At 41.2% G+C, this 26,224-nt stretch overlaps 1 protein-coding gene across 1 annotated transcript in view; it reads right to left on the bottom strand.

The window, feature by feature from the left end:
• tmem178bb (transmembrane protein 178Bb) overlaps nt 1-23,594 on the bottom strand; it is a 212,251-nt gene extending 188,657 nt beyond the window's left edge. The window contains exons 1-2 of the mRNA XM_061913235.1: nt 23,361-23,594; nt 22,603-23,155 (exon numbers count right to left, since the gene is read on the bottom strand). Of these exons, the coding sequence (XP_061769219.1) occupies nt 22,603-22,972 (370 nt within the window). The 5' untranslated portion in view covers nt 22,973-23,155; nt 23,361-23,594. The remainder of the gene's footprint in view (nt 1-22,602; nt 23,156-23,360) is intronic.
• Nucleotides 23,595-26,224: the final 2,630 nt, after the last annotated feature.

Consider the following 26,224-nt stretch of genomic DNA (forward strand, 5'->3'; position numbering starts at 1 on the left):
TGGGGGCTGATCTTCTCAAATCCAAACAAGTGCTAAATGGTGTGTGCGAATAATAAAAGTGTGTGTACTTTTAGAGGGCATAATGCGAGTCATCTGCTGAGACCGTGTATACAATTGATAGCAAGTGCAAGTGTGGTCCTATTTCCCTTAGATGTTTGCATGTACTTTAGGCTGTAACTACAAAGACACTAATTTGCCTCCACATTTATGTTATCATACACTCCAACCTGTGGCCATTTGCCATGTTGTTGACATGCAGCACACAAATATAACTTTTCTAGGATTCATTGAAATGTGATCTAGATATTGTCTGGTGTGCCTTGGGAAATTATGCAACTTCAACTAAATGGTCCCAAAAATATTTTCAAATCAATAATTATAATCTGCAAATAATGTGCCGTTGTCTAGTGTCTGTGCTGCATGGAGCTCGGCAGGGTAACCATGTAATATTCCATATCAGTAGGTGGCAGCAGGTAGCTGCTCTGTAGAAGTTGGAATATGTCGAGGATGGTTTGTCGTGATCCCAATATGCAGAGCACAGCGGGAGACAGCGTGCAGGTAAAAAGCTATGTTACGCTTGAACCAAAAATGAACAAAAGGCAAGTCAAGCTAGGAAAAGGCACTGGGATGGCTTTGCAAAACGAAAGTAAAACTGAACTGGCTGCAAAGTAAACAAAAGCAGAATGCTGGATGACGGCAAAGACTTACAGTGTGTGTCCATACATGACATGACAATAGATAGATAGATAGATAGATAGATAGATAGATAGATAGATAGATAGATAGATAGATGGATAGATAGATAGATAGATAGATAGATAGATAGATAGATAGATAGATAGATAGATAGATAGATAGATAGATAGATAGATAGATAGATAGATAGATAGATAGATAGATAGATAGATAGATAGATAGATAGATAGATAGATGGATGGATAGATAGATACATAGATAGATAGATGGATAGATAGTACTTTATTGATTCATTCAGGAGAGTTCCTCCAGGAAAATTAAAATTCCAGCAGCAGTGTACGGAGTTGAAATCAATAAAAAAAAAAAAGTAAAAAGTAAATAACAGGGGTTTAAATAGAAACAAAATAGAGAAATATTACAATAAGAATAAAAAATAAAAAGCAACAATGGGAATAAAAATATAACAGTAAAATAAGAATTTTACAAGAGAAAGTAGGCAGTAGTGACCATGTTATGAAAACGTATTGCACTGTTATTGTTTTGCATCCCCTGTCATCCTTGTACCCCCCGCCCCAAAGAGGAGTTGTACAGTCTAATGGCGTGTGGGACAAAGGAGTTTTTGATCAACAATGTCTACACAAAGAAGGATAGCGTCCGCACAACTGAAATAGTCTTGTTTGCTAATACAAAGCAGGTCTGGCAATGGTGCTCAAAGGGAGGCATAAAGCTGCTACAGCAAAACACCAACAAAACAGTAAAAGCCACCCAAATGACAGGGCGAGACAGGAACTAAAGCACTGCACGCAGGAAAACATCAAACTAAAAAAAAAAAAAAAACAACTTGGTGGAGTTTCATTTTTTAACGTTTCTGCTGGTGTGCCTCCTTATTTTTTCCAATGAAAAAAATGTGCCTTGGCTCAAAAAGGGTTGAGAAACACTGATCTAGTCAACACAACTTCTAGCATGCTGAAGGTATGCTCTGGAAAGTCTGCAGCGTTGCTGACAAGTTTTTCCATATTGCAGATATGTTAATACTATGTCTATCATATGAAAAAAAAAGCATACACCAAAACAAATCAATTGAATTAGATTTCCTGGAATTATATAGCTGAAAAATTATATGTTTAATATTGTTTTATTTATGATAACACAAACGCAGACAGAATATTCTCTTCCTTTTTCAAAGCCATTTGTGCGTGACTGTGCTAGTTTGCACAAACATTCCAGACATGCTAAATCTAGATGCAAAACAATTTTAATCTTGATGAATCACATTGTGTATGCTTAATAATTATATTTGTACTTCTTTCTGCAAGTATTGTTGGCGTTCTGTAATCAACATAAATGTTGCCTACATGTGAAGACCGACACTAAATGGATTGCGCTCACTATTTTGCTCATTTAAGAGACGTTTCTCTCAATATCTAAACAAAACAGCCAGATCTTCCCTTGTTGACAAACCAAGAAAGGGTAATATTAAATAACACATCTCATTAAAATTGAATTATTTGTATTTTCCAGTGCTCAGGTCACTGCACTGGCTTCCTGTCACTCAGAGAATAGAGTTCTAAGACTTTTCATTGTCTCGCACCAAAGTCAATTTCTTACGTGTTAGAGCAATGTGAACCCTTTCTAGCGTTGGGGAATCTTAAGGAATGATCTATTGGTGGTGGCCAGAGTCAGGATGAGACTAGGTGAGGCTGCATTTCAGTTTTCTGCTCCAAAAATCCTTAAAACACTTATTTTTAACTGTGCACATGACAACTAAAGGTGTTTTATCTACACTCATAGTTTTTATTATTTTATGGTTATTTTTATGAAAATGTTGTATCTATGATTTTATTTGCCTTTGAGTGATTTCATGCGTCTGTAAAGCACTTTGAATTGCCTTACGTACAAATTGTGCCATATAAATAACATTGCGCTATACAACAACAAAAAAAGCAGTGCGGGACGAAAACGGCCACTTTGGGCAACATTATCAGGGTCAAAGGGCACAGCAATTCCCCGGAAAACATACTGTCATAGAACAGGAGCTGGGTTTATTTTAGATGCCAGGATGACTGTATGTGTGTGCGATTGAATCAAGACAAACAAGAATGGGTATGTGTGTGTTCTTGTATTTATTCCCTTCTTGAGACATCAACAAGGAAAAGTACCTTCCATATGAGGACCGGTGAACAAGTTTGTACTAAAATCAGGGTCCCGATACGGAAAACCATTGCATGTAATAGAGAGCGAAATATTAGAATCCGTGCACATTGCTCCAAAGTCTGGATTTTTTGTTGATTTAATTTGCATACAAAAGTAAACATTGACAGGTGCAAAGGCAGCAATATATGATAAAACAAGACAGCAGCTAAATAAGGACTTCCTTATTCATCCCTGAAAAAAACCCGCCAGGTGAACAGCAGATTTTACAACTTCCGGTGCAGACGTAAGACAACCCGTGACCCATATGTGACCATAGGATGAACAAGTATGTCGGTTTTAAAAGTGCTCCCCCTCTGCTCAACATATGTAATAACAAGTGGGTGTAAGAAATTGAAATGTGCCCCCTTTGGCCAAAATTTACTAAGAAAAAAATATGATATACATATAGACATACTGTAATAACACAAAAAATACAAAAAATCACTAAAAGCTTAACCTTTTTATATTTTTGTATAGTATGTACAGTATATATTATTAATTTTGCAAATATACATTTTTATATATCTAGAAAGGGTGGTCCTAAAGAGGTAGGCATTTTTTGGAGGTCTCAATAAGGTAACAAATACAAGTGTGTGTGTGTGAGTGTGTGTGTGTGTGTGTGTGTGTGTGTGTGTGTGTGTGTGTGTGTGTGTGTGTGTGTGTGTGTGTGTGTGGGTGTGTGTGTGTGTGTGTGTGTGTGTGTGTGGTGTCAAGCACTCAACGGTGGCACTTGTGTGGTGCTTGGCATAATGGCATCAATTCCTCATTGTTTTTCTGAGCATATGGTATTGGTGACAGGAAGAAGGCAGTGGTCATCCACTGACTCACACCCATCCATTCCAGCACATGCCATTACGCTCTTAATGCGACCGGAGAAACTTTTGAAAATGGAGGGTTTTAGTGGTTTTCATGTTGACCCATTACCGCCGCTTCCCTCCGCTGCCTCCATAAATCTACATAACGATGCATCTCCAAAGGAAGACGCTGCGGCGACGAGGAGACAAATGGAAGCTTGAAAAACGAACAGCTGACGCATCGAGATAAATGTACTGTATGGGCGCGGAACATCACAACATTGTTAAAAATTAAGTGAATTGGAATTGATTGACGCAACGATGAGATGCAATAATTACAGCTAGTTTATCATTAATACCAGGTATAATGTTTATTCTTGGAAAATATGCAGACATTAACTAAATAAGGCATGAGTTGTTAGTTTGAAGACGAACAGGCACATTCCATAACCTATGAGCCTGAAAAGTCAAACAAAACTTACGCTGTCTAAAATCGCACATTTCTCCACGCAGCCGAGCATTTCAAGCGCGTAAATGCGTTTACTTATGCGCTCGCGATGCTAAGTGTAGGTATAGAAGTGTGGAAATTGACACACATTCTTAGAGTTCAAACATTCTTATGAGACTTCAGCCTAATGAACGTTTGAAGGGCTAACTCTGAAATGTTGGCAACATGTGAAGATAGCCATAGATCAGAAACTTACAGTACAATGAGGCGTTGTGATGCATTCGACGACACATGCCTGGTTGTAAACATTATTAACAGTGTAGGTGCAATGTCATCTGGGGGCAGTGTGATGCATTCAATTCCGCATGCATTTTTTAAACACGAATGTTAAAAGGCAGTTCTCGCATTATATGATGCATTCATGGCACATGCACGGTGGTAAACTATATTTGTGAAAAGGCAGTTTCCGTGTCATATGATGCATTCAATGGCACACATATAGGTTGTAAACCATATTATTACCTTTGTACGTTTGGTGTTATTTATGTGGGGGCAGTGTAATGCATTTAATGGCACATACACTGTAAGGCTGGTTCGGCAACGTGGTACCGGGTTCGATTCCCTCGTGGATGCGTCAGACGAAGAACACAACAAAGGTAGGATCTAACAAATTTATTAACAAAAGGTGAGCTCTGAACAAAAACACTGGAGCTAATAAAAAAAAGGGAAAAAAAAGACGCTAACTTGAAAGCTAGGAAATATAAAGAACTAAGACTTGGCACGATGGCACAAAAAGTAAAAACAAAGATGATTAGCATGTGAGCTAAAGATGACAATAAGGTGGCTTAGCTAATGGGCTAGCGAGAAAACATACCTGATGTTACTTGTTGCATGTGAGCAAATTAGAGTCCCAGAAAGAATAAACAGAAGACGCTGGCTTATAAAGAAAAGGTGATTAGCAGAGACTGGTGTGCAGGGACCGGGAGTAGAAGCTGAAACTAATAAGTAACCATGGTGATGGACTAAACGGGAAATAAACAGGTCAGACGGAGAATGAAAACACAGATGGAAAAAATAAACAATAACATGAAGATCCGAGTAACGTATCTTAACATATATGGTTGTAAACTATTTGTTAAGATAGTTTTTGCGACACATCCGATTCAGTGGTCTAGTGGTTAGAGTGTCCGTCCTGAGATTGGTTGGTTTTGAGTTCAAACCCCAGCCGAGTGATACCAAAGACTATAAAAATGGGACCCATTACCTCCCTGCTTGGCACCCAGCATCAAGGGTTGGAATTGGGGGTTAAATCACCAAAACGCTGCTGTTCACTTCTCCCCTCACCTCCCGGGGGTGAACAAGGGTGAATAATTTCACCACACTTAGTGTGTGCGTTTTAGAATAATTATACATATAAGTTAGAGTTAGCACACAACTCTTATGCTAAAAGGCTGTTGCTATTGTTATCTAATATGCGCTTTTCTGCTTCATGCAAGGGCACACAACGTGTTATCTTCCACAGCATATGAGGGGTGGCCTCGCTGCAGATGTTTTCTTTGTTTTAGCCCACTAACAGCCAAGGACTTCAAGTACCTCAACAACGATAAGACAGCACGCAGACAAAGCAGAGACAAGACAATAACAAGGCCCCCACCACATTCTGTCACGTATTGTAAATACTGGTGCTGCTTTGCAGGATGTGTGACCACTCCCTTTAGAGGCAGCCTCAGTGATGTTAACTCGGGAACTCCAAGGTAAATAGAGGAGCGTGTGGGGCTGTACCTTAGAGCGTGGTGGGAGACTATAACTGAGTGTGCAGCCCCAAACGTTTCACCTCATGAGCAAAATTGAAGTCTGTCTCTGCCTGACTCCTTCTTCTTGTCTTGTGTAATAGATAGTTCGGTGTTTAAACCTGACAGTGTGTGACAATAATTGGTACCTTAACTTTAACATGATGCATTCAATGGCAAATGCATGGTTGTAAATTATTTAATCACTTAAGTATGTGTGGTGTTATGAGAATAGGCGCCGATCCCGTGGGTGCCCTGGGGCCCGAGCACCCACGGACGATGCCGAGCACCCATGTGGGATTCATAGCAACTTTCAATCTGTAAAATATATTTTTTTAATCAATCTTGTTGTAGTTAATGTTGTGGCGAGTTTGGTCCGTTATATGGGATAATAACTTTGCTGAATGTCAATTTTTTTTTTAATACACACACACTGAGCACCCACTGGCAGAAATGTAGATTGCCTCCTATTGTTATGAGGAGGCATTTAATGGCACATGCATGGTTGTAAACTATATTTTTCAAAAGATAATTTTTGCGACATGTCATGCATTCAAGTTCAAATACACGGTTAGAACGATATTACCTGTGTACATGTGGAAACACTGATGCATTCAAGTGCACATGCACAGTTGTAAACTATATTTTTTCAAAACAGCGTTCAATGACACATGCACGGTTGTAAACGATATTACCTGTGTACATGCGGTCTTAAGTGGGGGCATTGTGATGCACTCAATGGGACTTGCACGGTTGTAAACTATATTTGTCAAAAGACATTTTCGACATATACATTCAAATTCAAATGCATGATTGTAAACTATATTATTACCTTTGTATATGTGGAGGCACTGTGATGCATTCAATTGCACATGCACAGTTGTTTAACTATATTTTTTGAAAGACAGTGTTTGCACCATATAATGTATCCAATGGCACATGCACAACTGTACACTATATCATCACTTGTGTACTCATGATGTTATGTGGAAGGACTGTGATGCATTCAATTCAACGGTTGTAGATTATATTTTTTTTAAAGGCAGTTGTTGCGCCATATGATGCTCATGCACAGTTTTAAACTACCTGTTTACTCGCGGTGTTATTTGGGAGCAGTGTGATGCATTCAATTGCAAGTGCACACTTGTAAACTATTTTTGTTGATTTGCATGTTTGCAGTGTTATAGGGAGGCATTATAATGCTTCATGGAGCAGCAACATAGAAGCATTTTCCATTCCCGTTTGCTACTTATGACACACCATAGTGCATATTTTCTTGCAAAAAATAATGAATAGCAAATAGCAGTAAGCTAAAAGCATAACCATTACTGACTAGCATGAACGTGACCAGAGAAGCTTTACCACCCACAATGATGAATGAGGCATTCAGAGAATACGGATAAAACGCTATCACTTTGCATATAATTTCTTGTTCTGTTTATGGCAGCCCACCACTAATGAATGCGCACCGTCAAAAATAGATTAGGAGGTACGTGTTTGTCGTAGTTCATAACCACATTATCACGCACCTGGGGTCTCATGTATTAAGCGTGCGTACGCACAAACACCTGGCGTAAGCACTTTTCCACGGCAAAGTTGAGATGTGTCAAGATTGTGGAAATGTGCTGGGCCTCATGCCAACTTCATGGCTGCCGTATGCACATTTCTACAGGCTGGGGATACTTTTGCAATACACAGAGGTGGCCTTCGGGCCTCTCCAACATTTGATTAATACAACGTAGAAAGATCAAGGCAAGGACACAAAATTCACTTTTTCGTCAATGCATTTAATGCTTTTTGCTTATAATATTTGAGAGGACATCTACTAATTTATGTAAGCAATTGTTTTCCACCTGCAGCCGCGAGTGGTTGCAACACAACTGGCACTGAGGATGCAATCTTACTTGGAAGGGAGGAAACAGGTGGTAGAGGTGAACAGCACCGTGTCCCTTTCCCTCTCAGTAAGCTGTGGAGTCCCCCAAAGGCAGTATACTAGAACCTTTCCTGTTCCTAATATACGTAAATGACATGCCATCAGCATGCCACTGTGAATTGTTCCTGTTTGCGGATGACTCGGCCCTGCTGGTATCCGGCAAGGACAAGTCACAGGTGGAACAATTCCTCAGTGCTGAACTCCTTAATATTTGCAACTGGCTCGCTGACAACAAGCTATCCATACACTTAGGTAAAATGGAATCCATCCGATTTGGGTCCCACATCAACCTTAAGAAAGTCAGTGACTTCACTATAAAAGTGGGTGACATTGTAATCACCAGGAAAGATGAGATCACCAACCTAGGTTCCATTCTAGAGGCCAATCTTTCCTGTGATAAAATGACAACCAAGGTCATCAAACAGGTCAACCAAAGAACGAGATTCTTCTACAGAATCTCCTCTCTGATCAACAAAAGCACCTTGAAGATTCTAGCGGCAACTCTCATTCAACCCTTTTTCCATTACACTTGCACCTCCTGGTACCCCAGCACCTCCAAAACCCTCAAATCTAGACTCCAAACATCCCAAAATAAGCTAGTCTGGTTACTTTTAGACCTCCACCCCAGATCACACCTCACTCCAACCCACTTCTCCAAAATAGGCTGGCTCAGGGTGGATGACAGAGTAAAACAACTCACGCCTAGTTTATAAAATCCGCTACACCTCCCTGATACCGAAGTACATGTCAAACTACTTCCTTAACGTAAATGACCGTCATAACCACAACACCAGGGGGAGCTCCACAAACCACGTTAAACCCAGATTCCGATCTAACAAAGGTATTAACTCATTCTCTTTCCATGCCACATCAATGTGGAATGGACTCCCAACAGGTGTAAAAGTAAGTGCATCTCTATCCTCCTTCAAAACCGCTCTAAAACAACACCTCCAGGCAACTTCAACCCTTTACTAATACCCTCCTCCATTCACATTCCATCCCTCCGGATTGTAAATAACCTAATGTAAATAATCAAATGTATTTCTGATGTATATACTTGTTCTTATGCTATTTGAACTCACTATATTCTCTGCTCGCTGTAAATATCCTAAGTAAGACCTACACTGTTTCAATGTCTATTTCTCTGTTGATGCAATTGTTGATGACTGAAGTACTGATATCCACCAAAGCTCCTCATCCCACCCCCCGGATTTTAAATAATGTAAATAATTCAATGTATATACTTTGATGATTAACTTGTGTGATGACTGTATTATGCTGATAGTAAATATTCGTACCATGAATTGATTACCGTGGACCTCGACTTAAACAAGTTGAAAAACGTATTCGGGTGTTACCATTTAGTAGTCAATTGTACGGAATATGTACTGAACTGTGCAATCTACTAATAAAAGTTTCAATCAATCAAAAAAGGATGGTGGAGTAATGGCCGGACTTTGTGTCACGTACAGTTGCTAATGCAAGTAGCTCTGCTGTGTTATATAATGAATTGACCAATCAACAAGAGTCAAAGTCCTTTGTATTCTTTTAGATGTGTTGGCATGTTTAGATGGTCTGCTAGAGAATAACAATAGGAATATGGAGCAGGAGAGATGGGTGTTCCCAAATTAAGGCCTTACTTACTAAGATCCAAATAATATGTGCTAAACAGTAGGTGCACACTATAAAATTGTGTGTACTATTAGTGGGCGTGTTGCTGGTGATCTACAAAGACAGTTGATGACAAGTGCTAAAGTGGTGCAGACCGCCCGATCCAAATTAGTTTTTTGCGCGTATATTTTCTGTCACCAAGGACACACTCAATTTTCTAAACATGTATGGCATCATTTGGTCCAACCAGGGGCATTTTGTCACACAAATATCATATGAACCACCTATTCTATTGAAATGCGATATAGACGAGTAAACTTGAATTTTTTAGACTGCTGAAGGTGCGCCTCGCAACACATTCATCCATCCATTTTACAACAGCTTATTCCCTTTGGGGTCGCAGGGGGCGCTGGTGCCTATCTCATTTACAATTGACATAAAATGACCAATTGGGCAAATATATTACTCTTTTGGCTAGCAAATGTTAAGTGAATGTGTGTCATCTTAATCCGACCCTTTTAAGTAATTACTGCAAAAAGTTGTCAACTGTGGAGGGACAGAGCCGTCGAGCCGACAGCGGGATAGGACAAACGCCGGTCCTACCCGAGATGGTGGCCAGGAGGCGGGGCATGCGGCAGACAGAAGAGGCGGGACGCACTCGGAGCGACGCTGCAGCCAGCCAAGTCGAGTGCGTACACGACACACCTTCGCTCAATCTTTTCATCTTCTGATGCAGTATAAAAGGGGAGCGGGAGGAACGACCGGCGCAGAAATAGGCGAGGAAAACTTGGACAACAACGACCACGAGCACGACGAGCGAGACCCAGAGCAAGATGAGCCCCCGCAGCAGACGCAGCCACCGGACACCGAAAGGTGTGCCGCGACCAGCAGGAAGAGCCCGCGCGCTAGAAAGTTGCGTGGCCAGAAGACGAAAGGTTTATTGAAAGAATAAACACAAGTCAAACCTGCTATGATGCGTCATGCATTGATCAGCACTGCAACCCACACGATGACGGAAGGAGACGCGTCACATCAACATAAACCAAACTCATACTGTAGGCCTAGGGGGGTTGTTTCATTGTATTGAATGACCATATGTTAATTTAGATTAAATTGGGTAGTCTTGTAAAGGCTGTGTATTTTTTTTAATATTGTATTTATTTACCCAAGCCAATTAGGGCTGCATTTTGTGCAACCTTGATTTGGACTTTGACAATGTGGGTCTCCCTGAATAGTGTCCTCGCCAATTGACCTTATATGGTAGACGCATTGGGGATGAGTACCGAATTGTTACTCATTAATTCCTTGTCGATTCACGTAACATCTAGCCCTACATACAGTCTATGTTATACCGAGGTTGCATCGACCTGACTAAAGCACTTGGAGAAAAATCATATTCATAGCGAACTGCCTCTTGGTAATGATACAATTTTCCATGCCAACAAAGAAAGCATGTCTGATAGAAAGCACTCAAATATAGGGCTTCATTTTCCAAGCTAGCACAATTGTAATTTACACTGGATATGCCATGTACATGATGCTGATTTGCATTTGCAATTTTACACTTACTACGTTGGTTATTAAAAACTACAACTAAGACGCACATTACAATCAAACAGCTGGTGTGTAATACTGTAAGTACAATACTTAAGCTTTGCATGTGCTATCAAGTTTGCACATGTTTTGGTACATGCAAACCTTCAGTAAACCAGGACTTATCTACAAACCCCTTTTCCATATCAGAATCAGACATACTTTATTAATCCCCGAAGGGAAATTGAAATATGATTTGGAAAATTGGGTTGGATGTAAATATAAAAGGAATACAATAATTTGCAAATAATTTTCAACCTATATTCAGTTGAATATGCTACAAAGACAGCATATTTCATGTTCAAACTGATAAACATTTTTTTTTTTGCAAATAATCATTAACTATATAATTTGATGCCAGCAACACGTGACAAAGAAGTTGGGAATGGTGGCAATAAATACTGATAAAGTTGAGGAATGCTCATCAAACACTTATATGGAACATCCCTTAGGTGTGCAGGCTAATTGGGAACAGGTGGGTGCCATGACTGGGTATAAAAACAGCTTCCCAAAAAATGCTCAGTCTTTCACAAGAAAGGATGGGGCGAGGTACACCCCTTTGTCCACAACTGCGTGAGCAAATTATTGAACAGTTTAAGAACAAAGTGCAATTGCAAGAAATTTAGGGATTTGAACATCTACGGTCCACAATATCATCAAAAGGTTCAGAGAATCTGGAGAAATCACTCCACGTAAGCGGCATGGCCGGAAACCAACATTGAATGACCTTGACCTTCGATCCCTCAGACGGCACTGTATCAAAAACCGACATCAATCTTTAAAGGATATCACCACATGGGCTCAGGAACACTTCAGAAAACTACTGTCACTTAATACAGTTTGTCGCTACATCTGTAAGTGCAAGTTTCAGCTTCACTATGCCAGTGGTTCTCAAATGGGAGTATGCGTACCCCTGGGGGTACTTGAAGTTATGCCAAGGGGTACGTGAGATTTTTTTTTTAATTCTAAAAATAGCAATAATTCAAAAATTCTTTATAAATATATTTATTGAATAATCAACAAAATATGAATGTAAATTCATAAACTATGAAAAGAAATGCAACAATGCAATATTCAGTGTTGACAGCTAGATTTTTTGTGGACATGTTCCATAAATATTGATGTGAAGTGAAGTGAATTATATTTATATAGCACTTTTTCTCTAGTGACTCAAAGTGCTTTACATAGTGAAACCCAATATCTAAGTTACATTTAAACCAGTGTGGGTGGCACTGGGAGCAGGTGGGTAAAGTGTCTTGCCCAAGGACACAACGGCAGTGACTAGGATGGCGGAAGCCGGGATCGAACCTGCAACCCTCAAGTTGCTGGCACGGCCGCTCTACCAACCGAGCTATACCGCTCCATGTTAAAGATTTCTTTTTTTGTGAAGAAATGTTTAGAATTAAGTTCATGAATCCAGTTGGATCTCTATTGAAATCCCCAAAGAGGGCATTTTAAGTTGATGATTACTTTTATGTGTAGAAATCTTCATTTATAATTGAATCGCTTGTTAATTTTTCAACAAGTTTTTAGTTATTTTTATATATTTTTTTCCAAATAGTTCAAGAAAGACCACTACAAATGAGCAATATTTTGCACTGTTATACAATTTAATAAATGAGAAACTGATGACAAAGGCTTCACGGTGGCAGAGGGGTTAGTGCGTCTGCCTCACAATAACAAGTTCCTGCAGTCCTGGGTTCAAATCCAGGCTCGGGATCTTTCTGTGTGGAGTTTGCATGTTCTTCCCGTGGGTTCCCTCCGGGTACTCCGGCTTCCTCCCACTTCCAAAGACATGCACCTGGGGATAGGTTGATTGGCAACACTAAATGGTCCCTAGTGTGTGAATGTGAGTGTGAATGTTGTCTGTCTATCTGTGTTGGCCCTGCGATAAGGTGGCGACTTGTCCAGGGTGTACCCCGCCTTCCGCCCGATTGTAGCTGAGATAGGCGCCAGCGCCCCCCGCGACCCCAAAAGGGAATAAGCGGTAGAAAATGGATGGATGGATGATGACAAAGTGTTGTATTTTACTTCTTTATCTCTTTTTTCAATCCAAAATGCTTTGCTCTGATTAGGGGGTACTTGAATTTAAAAAATGTTCACACAGGGTACATCACTGAAAAAAGGTTGAGAACCACTGCACTATGCAAAGCAAAAGCCATTTATCAATCAATCAATCAATGTTTATTTATATAGCCCCAAATCACAAATGTCTCAAAGGACTGCACAAATCATTACGGCTACAACATCCTCGGAAGAACCCACAAAAGGGCAAGGAAAACTCACACCCAGTGGGAAGGGAGAATTCACATCCAGTGGGACGCAAGTGACAATGCTGACAATGAGAAACCTTGGAGAGGACCTCAGATGTGGGCAACCCCCCCCCCCCCCCCCCTCTAGGGGACCGAAAGCAATGGATGTTATTGATGTTATTTATCAATAACATCCAGAAACACCGCCAGCTTCTCTGGGCCCGAGATCATCTAATATGGACTGAAACAAAGTGGAAAAGTTTTCTGTCGTCTGAAGAGTCCACATTTCAATTTTTGGGGGGAAATATTCGACATTGTGTCATCCAGACCAAAGGGGAAGCGAACCATCCAGACTGTTATCGACGCAAAGTTCAAAAGCCAGCATCTGTGATGATATGGGGGTGCATTAGTGCTCAAGGCATGGGTAATTTACACATCTGTGAAGGCACCATTAATGCTGAAAGGTACATACAGGTGTTGGAACAACATATGCTGCCATCTAAGCGCCGTCTTTTTCATGGAAGCCCCTGCTTATTTCAGCAGGACAACGCCAAGCCACATTCGGCACGACTTACAACAGCGTGGTTTCGTAAAAAAAAGAGTGCTAATACTTTCCTGGCCCACCTGCAGTCCAGACCTGTCTCCAATCGAAAATGTGTGGCGCATTTTGAAGCGTAAAATACTACTACTTTGGCATGTGTTGCAGCCATGAAATTCTAAGTTAATTATTACTTGCAAAAGAAAATAAAGTTTATGAGTTTGAACATCAAATATCTTGTCTTTGTAGTGCGTTCAATTGAATATGGGTTGAAAAGGATTTGCAAATCCTTGTATTCTGTTTTTATTTACCTCTAACACAATTTCCCAACTCAAATAGAAACGGGTTTTGTACTAAACGTGTGCAAAGTGGATTGCATCTGTTAAGTGATTAGAATAAGGGGTGCAATCCATTTTGCATCTGTGTCTTCATTAATATGCAGAATATATGTTGATGATCAAAACGCCCACAATACCGGGAGGAGAAGATGCAAATATATTATTTAGCACACGCAATGTGATTCATCAACACTCACTGTTTTGTGAGCACTATTTAGCAATTTGTTTAGCACCTCAAACGGAGTTTAACACTGCACATAGTCCGTCCTACGTGTGTCAACATATTTGCATGGTCTCTCACATATAAAGAAATATTAAACACATCCTTTTATAGGTTTATAGTTGCATGCTGGGTGACTTAAGAGGGTGGTTGAAATAAATTAAGTTGATAAGTTTTGGTGTCCGCTGGCATTTTTTTTAATCCTGTATGTTTATTCATTTATAACAAATATCATAAACATTTCTCCTGTATGAAAAAAACTGATTTAAGTATTCATTTTTTTGCATCTTGAGCACAGTAAGTGCAGCCTCTATGATGAGCATACCTTCACGCTGAAAAAAAAAAGCGGGGGGGGGGGGGGGGGGGGGTTCTGTGGCAGATACACTTTGGACTGTGTCTAAAATGCCCATAAAAAGTGAAACATGTCTTCTGCATGTTTGAAAACATAGCAAAATGCCACAGGTAGGAACACGATAACGTGAATGTGCATTAAATAACCTTCAAACGGATACCAAACCACTTATTGCTCATTGTCATGACAACTACATACTTTCCACCACTTTACAATTGCACACACAGTGTTAAGTTAAAGTTAAAGTCCCAATGATTGTCACACACACACTGGGTGTGGTGAAATTTGTCCTCTGCATTTGACCCATCCCCATGTGAGGGGAGCAATGAGCGGCAGTGGTGGCCGTACTCAGGAATCATTTTGGTGATTTAACCGCCAATTCCAACCCCCTTGATGCTGAGTGCCAAGCAGGCAGGCAATGGGTCCCATTTTTCCAGTCTCAGGGTGGACACTCTAACCACAAGGCCACTGAGCTGGTCAGCTGGTTAGTAGATCACTCGCCACACGCCTATTAATAGTACAAAGTATTGTGTAGATTACACACGCTGTTTAGCGTGTGGTGTTTGGATCTTAGAAAATCAGACCCTTACAGTATGAATGAACACTTTTAGGGCTCAACAAAAGACAAGACTTGGACATTCAACTGAGTGGCAAATACTACATTCTGGCTACAGCAACACACCTGAGACAAACTTAATAAAATGCACACTTGCATATGAGACTCAGAAGTATAAGAAAACAAGATATATCCACTGGACTGTACAATTATCATTATCAGTGTGATGTTCATTGTTAACTAAAAGATATATTTAACAAATTACACAAATTATTAAACAAATTAATATTTATTACCACATACACACAGAAAAGTACACAAAAGTGATACCAGGGAGAACCAATGCTGATTCCCAGGTACCAGGAATATAAATGTGAAAAGGTACCCATCACTACATGTCATGAGAACAAGCCATGTTGTTTTTGTCAAAGCTGATGTTGCTGAGACCTAAAACGGCTCATACTGGTCTATGGAAGCATTCATGTGCTCACTGCATACTGTATATACATAAATACGTATACACACACTCTGACTGCCCATTACTGCAGATGATGGGCCATGGAGGCCAGCGAGGCATGCACACATAAAGGCACAGCTGCAGCACAATTCAGACTCCTCTCTCTTCACGCTTGGATTTAGTCCAGCAACATCCAACAGAAACCCCAGCACTGCTTCCTGTCCTTTTAACGCGCACAGTCCGCCCTTGTACCATTAGCAAGTTTGTGTGTTTGTGTTTAGGGGGGGGGAATAGGGATTTCTAGATGTGTCTTGGCTCTCCAAGCAAAGCCTCCATCATCTTCACCAACTCGAATGAAAAATCAATGCAGCTCATTGTGATTCACTATTTATCTTTAGCACATCCCATGCAGACTAGAATGGCTCTCACAGAAATATACATTTTACATTATCTAATAATTCGAACTGTAAAACAAGGGGGTGTAGTCAACACTTTTTCCACCGACAGCCGCATCAAGAAAAATTCAAAGATCTGTGGGGGCAGGGGGTACCATTTTTAGTGTGGTGCTAGTGAAAAAGGTATTTCCTGAATTAAACTTGCTGTGCTTCCGAAGTCGTCTTGTTGATACAAAATCATTCAAAAGTAAGTGCCGGGTTACATCAAACATATCAGTAACGGCGATGTAACGTATATCAAAGTAGTTCATTAGATTACATGTTACTAGTAAAAGTAACAGCGTTATATAGTATGATTTGATTTGGCGTGGTCTTGATTGGGATGTAGCAAAGAAATGTGCTTGGATTAGTGTGCACACGTTAATACATCCATATTTTTTTTTGTGCAACATTTTCTAGTTTTGAACGTATGCAATTTTTTTTTTTTTTAAACCCACACAGCTTTAAATACAAGAGGCCACTGGAATGCCAGAGGATAAGAAGATGGAGCAGGAGAGATAGGTGTTCCCAACTTGAGGCCTTACTGACTAGGATCCAAATACTATGTGCTAGACAGCAAGTGCAAACTATAAAATTGTGTGTACTATTAGTGGGCATGCTGCTGGTGATCTACAAAGAGAATTTATGACAAGTACTAAAGTGGTGCAGACCGCTCTATTCAAATTAGCTTTTTGCGTGTGTATTGGCTGTCACCATGGAGACACTCAATTTTCTACACATGTATGGCATCATACGGTCCAACCAGTGGATTTTGTCACACAAATATAATATGAACGACCTATTTTATTGAATAGCGCTATTACTAATGGTCAAACCCTGGCCGAGTCATACCAAAGACTATAAAAATTGGACCCTTTACCTCCCTGCTTGGCACTCAGCATCAAGGATTGGATTTGGGGGTTAAATGACCAAAAATGAATCCCGGGCACAGCCACCGCTGCTGCTCACTGCTCCCCTCACCTCCCAGGGGGTGATGGGTCAAATGCAGGGAAGAATTTCACCACACCTAGTGTGTGTGTGACAATCATTGGTACTTTAGCTTTAACTTAACTTTATTTCGAACACTGATCATCAACCAAATTTATGTCATGTATATTGTATGTCAACTATATTTCACTATCCGAGTTGGTGACATTAGCCGGACCAACTTAACCTTTTAAGACCAAAGCGGTTTGTTTACATGTTTTTTTTTTATTTGTCTTTGCTATTTGGGCTTATTGGACCCTAATTAGAATACAACCTAAAAATCATCTTTTGATATGATGTATTTAGTCCATAAGTACACAAATGTGTACTTAATGTGTAGTGACATGCATTTTTTTATTCTTACACTTTTTTTTTTTAAATTTCATTGTATGTTATACTGTTCTGACACCACTAAATGGCAGTATAAGTGTCCATCTGTCGGCATAAGACCCCATTTCAGTAGTGTACACAATTTTTGAAATACTGTAAGAACTAAAAATGTGCTGTCCACGCATGTGGCCACTAAGGCCTTTAGAGATTTTTAAAGCAGCACTAAGTAACTTCTCAACTTTCATAAAATATTTTCAGAAGTTTTGGGATGACATATGGATTTACAACTAGTTGAGTGACACCTGTCATGGCCTGGGGGGGTCTGTATCGCTCTTACTGGCACTAAGCAACATTAAGGAGGGTGGCAAGAACCCTGCTCCAAAAATAACTACATATGTGCTGACTACTTTACGGCATAAGTCACTGCCCCTTTCCCCATTCGTTATAAAGACGGATTTTGACGCCTGCGTGCAATTAATTACTGGTAACATGGCCGAAGCTGTAAAATAGCAAAAAAAAAAGACAAGTTTTGTCTGAGGAGACAAAAAAGGGAGGCTACCCGGAAAAAAGAACAGTCAAAGATCAAAAATGGCCCGGCTTTTACCCGCTGGCGTGAGCTCAAAGACGAGGAGGGATTTCAGATTGATGCTGTCTTGACTATTTCTGCTGGACAATAAGTTCCTTTCGAAGTTCAAATTAAAATAACGCTCATGTCGGAAATTTGCATGGTAGCAATAAATAGCCACGCGCGTGATAGTTTGCAGTTCCACACTGACATGACCAGCCACGCAACAAACTCAAAAGTACTGTATGAAGAAAAAAACAATGCGACGACTGCAACCTGCGAATATAAAGTTTGAGTAAAACATGTCGGTTCCTACTGTGGAAAGATCAGTCATACTGACTAATTTTGGAATTACCATGTCAGTTTGTATGTACGTGACAGTAGTTTCTGATGATATGTGCTAGTCCTCATTGGAAATGTGGTCTTCCTTAAGGCAAAACACTAGTGTTTGGTCCACTGGCCCTGCCACAATCAGTTTTGGTTGATTTTGTAAGTTCTTAAGTGGAGCTTTAAGTGGGTTCCACTTCATGACTAGCACCTGCATATCGTTGGATAGGAGTGTTTACATGCAAGAGAAAACTGGTTTACAATCGCATAATCTAGGTATGTTAATCTCATTTTTAAAATGTGTAAAACTACATTAGTTTTCCATAAAACATCTTAGGAGAGATTCCAAACTGCAAGCTACTTGTAAAAACCTTATTAAAGTTTTTATATGTGTAGTTAGCCTCAAACAAATTACGTTAATCATTAGTTTGTCTGTGCATTTAAACATACTGAGTGTTTGTGGGTCATTGAGGTTAGCTTCACAGGATTGATAACAAATAAGTAACGTTAAAGACCGAAATGAGGCCATTGGAAAAACTTGCCCTCAAGCTCAAATTATAGACAAAGTGAAAATAATGTAATTTTGTTGAGTAATTATTTATTTTTTTAATTAACGAAATGCTGCATAAATTAAAAAAACAACTAATTATGGATTATATTTATATAGCACTTCAAAGCCCTAATGAAAACTTGAAAGCCATCATTCAGTGACTCATTCACACCTCGATGGTGAATGAGTGACTGCTTGAGGGAGACTGACGGAACATGGCTGCCATTGTGCGCCCAGGGCCAACATTCATTCACATTCATACCAATGTGAGCGGCTCTGGGAAAGAGGTGATTGAAGTGTCATGCCCAAGGACACACCGGCAGTGACTAAATGGCGGAAACTGGATTCGTACCAGGAGCCCTCCAGTTTCTTGACGGCTGCGCTACAATCTGAGACACACCGCCCTTAAAAAAAAAATGCTAATACAATAACTGGCATGCACAAGGCATTGATACATTAATTATATGAAAACTGACTTCAAAAATACGGAATTTAGATTAACTTCAATTACTCACTTGTATAGTCAAAATTTGCTTAAATAGAATTAAGAAAACACACCAACAATCAGACATCTAGGAACACGTTTGAACAATATTTATTTGCTCAAAACTTGGATTACAGTTTCATCTAAAATTCTTTCAGGCTGTATTTTGTAGTGAAATTTGCCAGTGAGCGCACCAGTCGGAGTCTCATCACTCATTTTTGTACTGACGTCGACATTGATCTGATCACTGACTGTGAAAGAACTGGGCAAAATACGGCCCATTGAGAATCTTAATCTGGCCTGACGGACGTTATTTTCTTACCTTTCACATGGAAACTCTAGCCGCCATTTTGTGCAGTGCCGTATTCATATTACCGTTATTCTTGAAGTAGGGAAAGTATTCTAATGGTTGGAACCTGTTTTTGAGTGATTTATGTGTTGTTACGGCAACCTACGTCACAGCAACTCCAGACAGACGAGGCACCAAGCAATGTGTGTGGGGTTTGTTTACAGACCGGCCAAACTGCAGCAAGATTTTAACTACAAGATTTTTCAGAAAAGTTAGAATATATCAATTTGTAGGTGGATTTTATACCCTTTGCGTTCATATTTGTCTGTGTTTATTGCTTTTTGCTTGATTGTGAAAGATATTGATCACGGGGGAGGTCTGAGAAACATGAGCGACATTCATACAGTATGTTGTTAATCTTCAGTGTTTTATTGTTCATAGTTAATATTGTAAATCCCACAATCTTTATTTTCATGTACATTCTGGCTGTCTTATTCAGCAAAAAAATCTGGATTCCATTTCATTTTTTAGGTGAACTGTCATAACGTTTTTAGCATTCAATCAGACGTTAAACTACCACTGATAGTCACGCACACACCAAGTGTGATGAAATTACCCTCTGTATTTGACCCATCCCCCCCACCCCCGGGAGGTGAGGGGAGCAGTGAGCAGCAGCGGTGGCTTCGCTCGGGAATCATTTTGGTGATTTAATCCCCAAATCCAACACTTGATGCTGAATGCCAAGCAGGGAGGTAATGGGTCCCATTTTTATAGTCTTTGGTATGACTCGGCCAGGGTTTGAACTCACAACCTACCGATCTCAGGGCGGACACTAATCACAAGGCAACTGAGCATTATTATTGTACGTTATTGTATTAGTGTTCGTAAAAAAAGGGACTTTATCACATATACCTTACAGCAAATGTTTCCAACTAAATATGCATCTTATACACACGTACACACCAGCACCTGGCCACATTTTTCTCTCTCGATATGGTCCTGAGTCAAATTAAATGGCCAGGTCTGAATTAAGGTAAACATACTTTACATGATCAATCTAACCGTGTTCATGATTAATGGATAAATTGTTGTGAATAATCCCATTCATTAACTCGTTAATTTTGACAGCCTTAAAAATATACATAGTGTTTGTCATAATGAAAAACAACAACAAACAAATATTATGTCTAGTAATAAAAGATTACAGTTGGTAAAAAAGGCTTTTGACAAGAACGTTTGATCATATTACGCTTATACTGGCTCATCTGCTCTGGCTTCCTGTGCACTTAAGATGAAACTTTAAGGTTTTACTATACGTAAACGGTCTAGCTCCATCCTATCTTATTGATTGTATTGTACCATATGTCCCGGCAAGAAATCTGCATTCAAAGAACTCCGGCTTATTAGTGAATCCCAGAGCCCCCCAAAAAAGTCTGCGGGCAATCGAGCATATTCTATTCAGGCTCCAATACTCTGGAATGCCTTCCCTGTAGCAGTTAGAGATACTACTTTAGTAGAAATATTTAAGTCCCATCTTATAACTAATTTGTATACCCTAGCCCTTAAATAGACTCCCTTTTTAGACCAGTTGATCTGCCGTCTCTTTTCTGTTCTTCCGCCCTCTCCTGCGTGGAGAGGTTATTAGGTGCTCACAGATGATGCACTATAGCTGTTCAAAGTCAAGACCGGGGTGGACCACTAATCTGTGCATCAGTTGGGGACGTCTCTGCTGACTTGTCTCCACCTAAGATGATCCCCTGCTGGCCCCACTATGGACTAGACTCTCACACTGTAACTATAGATCCACTTGACATCCATTGCATCCTCACATATGCGGTCCCCTCCCAGGTTTCTCATTGTGCCCATTGGGTTGAGTTTTTTTCTTGCCCCGGTGTGAGATTTGAGCAGAGGATGTCGTAGTGGCTTGTGCAGTCCTTTGAGACACTTGTGATTTAGGGCTATATAAATAAACTTTGATTGATTCATTGAAATAGTCAACATCCATCCATGCATTTTTTTTCCACATGTCCCTTTTGGAGTCGCAGGGGGTGCTGGAGCCTATCTCAGCTGCATTCGAGCGGAAGGTGGTGTACACCCTGGACAAGTCACAACCTCATCACACGGCCGACACAGAGAGACAGACAACATTCACACTCACATTCACACACTAGGGCTAATTCTAGTGTTGCCAATCAACCTATTCCCAGGTGCATGGCTTTGGAGGTGGGAAGAAGCCGGAGTACCCGGAGGGAACCCATGCAGTCACGGGGAGGACATGCAAACTCCACACAGAAAGATCCGGAGCCCGATTGAACGCCAGGACCTCTGTATTGTGAGGCACATGCACTAACCCCTGTAACACCGTGCTGCCCGGTAAATACATTGCATAATTAATCTAAGAGTTTTCATGATTAATGCGATCAATTTATCAATCAACTTCTTAATTTTGACAGCCTTAAAAAAATATATAGTGTTTTTAATCATGAAAAATAACACAAACATTAAATAGTCAACAGTGGACTACCAATACTGTTATTGAGAAAATTGTCCTCCCATATTGAGCAGTTGAGTTGAGCCATTATACAAGCAGAAATGATTATGTCATTATTTGCAGTTGAAAGGTCAGTCAAAGCAGCATTTAGGCTGGCAAGTGCACACACAGATCAGCTCGTAATTAAAAAAAAAAAAAAGGCGTGAGAACAAACAGCCCCGAAACTTGCTGCATAACAGCAAGAAAACAAGCCTTTTTCTTTGGCCTTTGGTCAAATGAACAATCGTGCAGGATAATTGATTCTCCCTTATGGATGTCACAGCACCTGCCTGCAGGCCAACGTTTCTGCACGTCCAAGTCTCGCCTCCACATACCTTTCCGGATGAGGTCTTCGATCGCCTGGTCGAAGCCCAGCCGGTGGCACTTCCTCCAAAGCCCCATGTTGGTGGAGTTGTACTGCCTGTTGCACTCGTCCGCGGCGCTCATGGCGAACAGCTGCCGCCGACTGCGGGCCAGGGGCAGCTTCTCCTCGCCGCTCCGGCTGGCCCGCAGCGGCAGGCTGTTATTGGGGATGTAGATGAAGCCTGGGTCCTTGCGGCGGCTGGAGAAGCTCTGGCAGCGCTCCTTGTACCGCCTGGCGTCGGTCTCGTACCAGTGGTCGGAGCACATCGCCACCGCCAGCATGCCCAGGGCGCATAGAGACAGCGAGAGCCCGGCGTAGAGAAGCAACTTCCCGGCAGCCATGCTCGCCTCACAGCCGCATCAGCACCACGAAGGACGGACAGCTCCTTTCTGCGGATCCCCCCCTTTTTTCTCCTCCTCCTCCAGCTCACATCACCTCAGGAGAGTTTTTTTTAAGTGGGTTGCAATTGGAAGCCGAGATGTTGCAGAGGAAATAATAATCCTCTCCTTTTTCCCCGTCTTGTTCTGCAGCACGATGGAGACAAGACGAGGACGCTTATCTCAGCTCAGCAAACAGCAACACAACATGCACATCTTTAAAAAATGTGTTAATGAAATGGTGCATTTTATAAGCACAAAAAAAGAGGGGGTCCAGGAGAAACCCCGAAAAACGCGCACCTCAACATTATCACATATGCAATCTGCGTTTTGCAAGGAAAATAAAACATACCTGATGTGTGTACACCATGCAGCAGGGATGCAGAATGGGGAGGGATCCAGGCTCGCCGGTTGAGTCAGCAAAGCTTCCCCCTAAAATGCACGTCTGACGACGGCATGACGGCAGATGCAAGAGATGGGGCCCGACCGCCGACCAATCAACACCTATGTGTCTGCACAAGCATGTTAGCATAATGTGGGCTGCATGGGATTGGGTTGAGCTGTCTAAAAATACCACCACCTATCCGTCACGTGCCTACTCCAATAAAACCAAATTATTAATGCAAAAAGAGGGTGGTGGGGGGGGGGGGGTAGAACCTTACATCAAACCTACCAATTAAAGCTTTTTGATATACACTATACTGCCAAAAGTATTTGGCCACTTGCCTTTACTCACATATGAACTTGAAGTGCCATCCCATGGAATTGTCCGAAATGTTTTGGTATTCTGAAACATTCAAGGTTCCTTTCACTGGAACTAAGGGGCCAAGCCCAAATCCTGAAAAAACAACCCCATACCATAACACCTCCTCCACCAAATTTCACACTCGGCACAATGCAGTCCGAAATGTAGCAACCTCCAAATCCAGACTCGTCCATCAGATTGTCAGATAGAAAAGCGTGATTCATCATTTCAGAGAAGGTGTCTCCACTGCTCCAGAGTCCAGTGGCAACATGCTTTACACCACTGCATCCCACGCTTTGCATTGGACTTGGTGTTGTATGCCTTAGATGCAGCTGCTCGGCCATGGACACCCATCCCGTGAAGCTCTATGCGTACTGTAGGAGAGCTAATTGGAAAGCCAAATGAAGTTTGGAGCTCTGTAGCAACTGACTGTGCAGAAAGTTTTTACACTTTGCGCTTCAGCATCCGCTGAACCTTCTGTCAGTTTACGTGGCTTTCAGGTTCAAACACTGATGACATCTATTAAACGAGACAAAAGACAAGGAATCAAACAGAGACAGAGTTAAATTTATACTCGGATCCGAGGAGAGGCATGGCCATTGTACTGTCTGCACAAATCCTGCACCATGCTCTGCCCCAAGATCGTTCTCGTGGTTCTTTATTTGATTTTCACTCCCCTCCTTCCCACAACTGCTTCCTCATGGAAGTGGGTTGTGACCAGCATTGCCTTCAGTTCCCGAACAGATCAAAGAAAGTCCCATAAAATAGATCAAAGAGAGTCCCATAAAATGAATCAAAGAGAGTTCGTAAAAATACTTAAAAGAGTTCCTCTGGAAGTTGGGCAGATTCTGCCATCTGTCCGCATGGAAGTCCAGCATTCTTCTTGGAAAGTTCCAGCATTTTGTCTTCTCGTCAGGAACACAATGTAATACAAAGTTTTATTTGATAATTTACACACATTTTTTCTGACAGTGGCCTACCACTTGGTGGCTGACTTGCTGTTTCCAAACTCGTCACTTTTCTTATAATAAAGTTGACTTTGGAATATTTAGGAGCGAGGAAATTTCACGACTGGATTTGTTGCATGACAGTTCAACGCTGGAAATCACCGAGAACGACCCATTCTTTCACAAATGTTTGTAGAAACAGTCTCCAAGCCTAAGTGCTTGATTTTATACACCGGGCCAAGTGATTAGGACACCTGATTCTCATCATTTGGATGGGTGGCCTAATGCTTTAGCCAATACAGTGTAAATGTGCTGATAAATAGGCTTCTCTTTAAAAGTGGTAATTGCGGCGTTACCTCGCATACAATATGATACATATTGTACTACAATCTGGAGTTGTAGCTGAACTTCATGGAAAAGATACAGCTCAAAAGCCTACCCCCTCCATGCAAGTGCATTTTTTTTGGCTTTGTTTCTGTAAAGCTACCAAAGAAGGGGATCATGGATGGCAAAAGACAAAAAGAGTGATGACAACCATAGAATTGGATCATATATCAAATTGATTATCAATTGATAATACAAGGTGATAATACCGGGCAGCACAGTGGAGCAGTGCCTGACAATACGAAGGTCCTGGATTCAAACCCCAGGCTCGCGGTCTTTGTGTGGTGTTTGCATGTTCTACCCGTGACTCTGTGGGTTCCCTCCGGGTACTCCGGCTTCCTCCCACCTCCGCAGACATGCACCTGGGGATAGGTTGATTGGCAACACTAAATTGGCCCTAGTGTGTGAATGTGAGTGTGAATGTTGTCTGTCTATCTGTGTTGGCCCTGCGATGAGGTGGCGACTTGTCCTGGGTGTACCCCGCCTTCCGCCCGATTGTAGCTGAGATAGGCGCCAGCGCCCCCCGCGACCCCAAAAGGGAATAAGCGGTAGAAAATGGATGGATATATGTATGTATATAAGGGGCGGCATGGCGTAGTGGGTAGAGCGGCCGTGCCAGAAACCTGAGGGTTGTAGGTCCGCTTTTCACCTATTGACATCCAAATCGCTGCCGTTGTGTCCTTGGGCAGGACACTTCACCCTTGCCCCCGGTGCCGCTCACACTGGGGAATGAATGATGAATGAATGATTGGTGGTGGTCGGAGGGGCCGTAGGCACAAACTGGTAGCCACGCTTCTGTCAGTCTACCCCAGGGCAGCTGTGGCTACAGATGTAGCTTACCACCACCAGGTGTGAATGAATGATGGGTTCCCACTTCTCTGTGAGCGCTTTGAGTATCTAACAATAGAAAAGCGCGATATAGATCCAATCCATTATTGTTATTATTATTATTATTATTAATATTATTAGATCTCCCAAGAAAAGGCCAAGTTCAGCCCCCCCTTGTATGCAAAATATACTTAAAAGCGTCAAAATCAGGAGATAAAGGGAATGGTGTTTTTTTAATTTTTTTTTATTTTCAGTATTATTTGGTGCCCTCTCGTGCATATAAAGTGAATTGCATTTACCTCTCAGAATCCG

This window comes from Nerophis ophidion, linkage group LG10, assembly GCF_033978795.1.
Source record: "Nerophis ophidion isolate RoL-2023_Sa linkage group LG10, RoL_Noph_v1.0, whole genome shotgun sequence".
In the NCBI taxonomy this organism is placed as follows: Eukaryota; Metazoa; Chordata; class Actinopteri; order Syngnathiformes; family Syngnathidae; genus Nerophis; species Nerophis ophidion.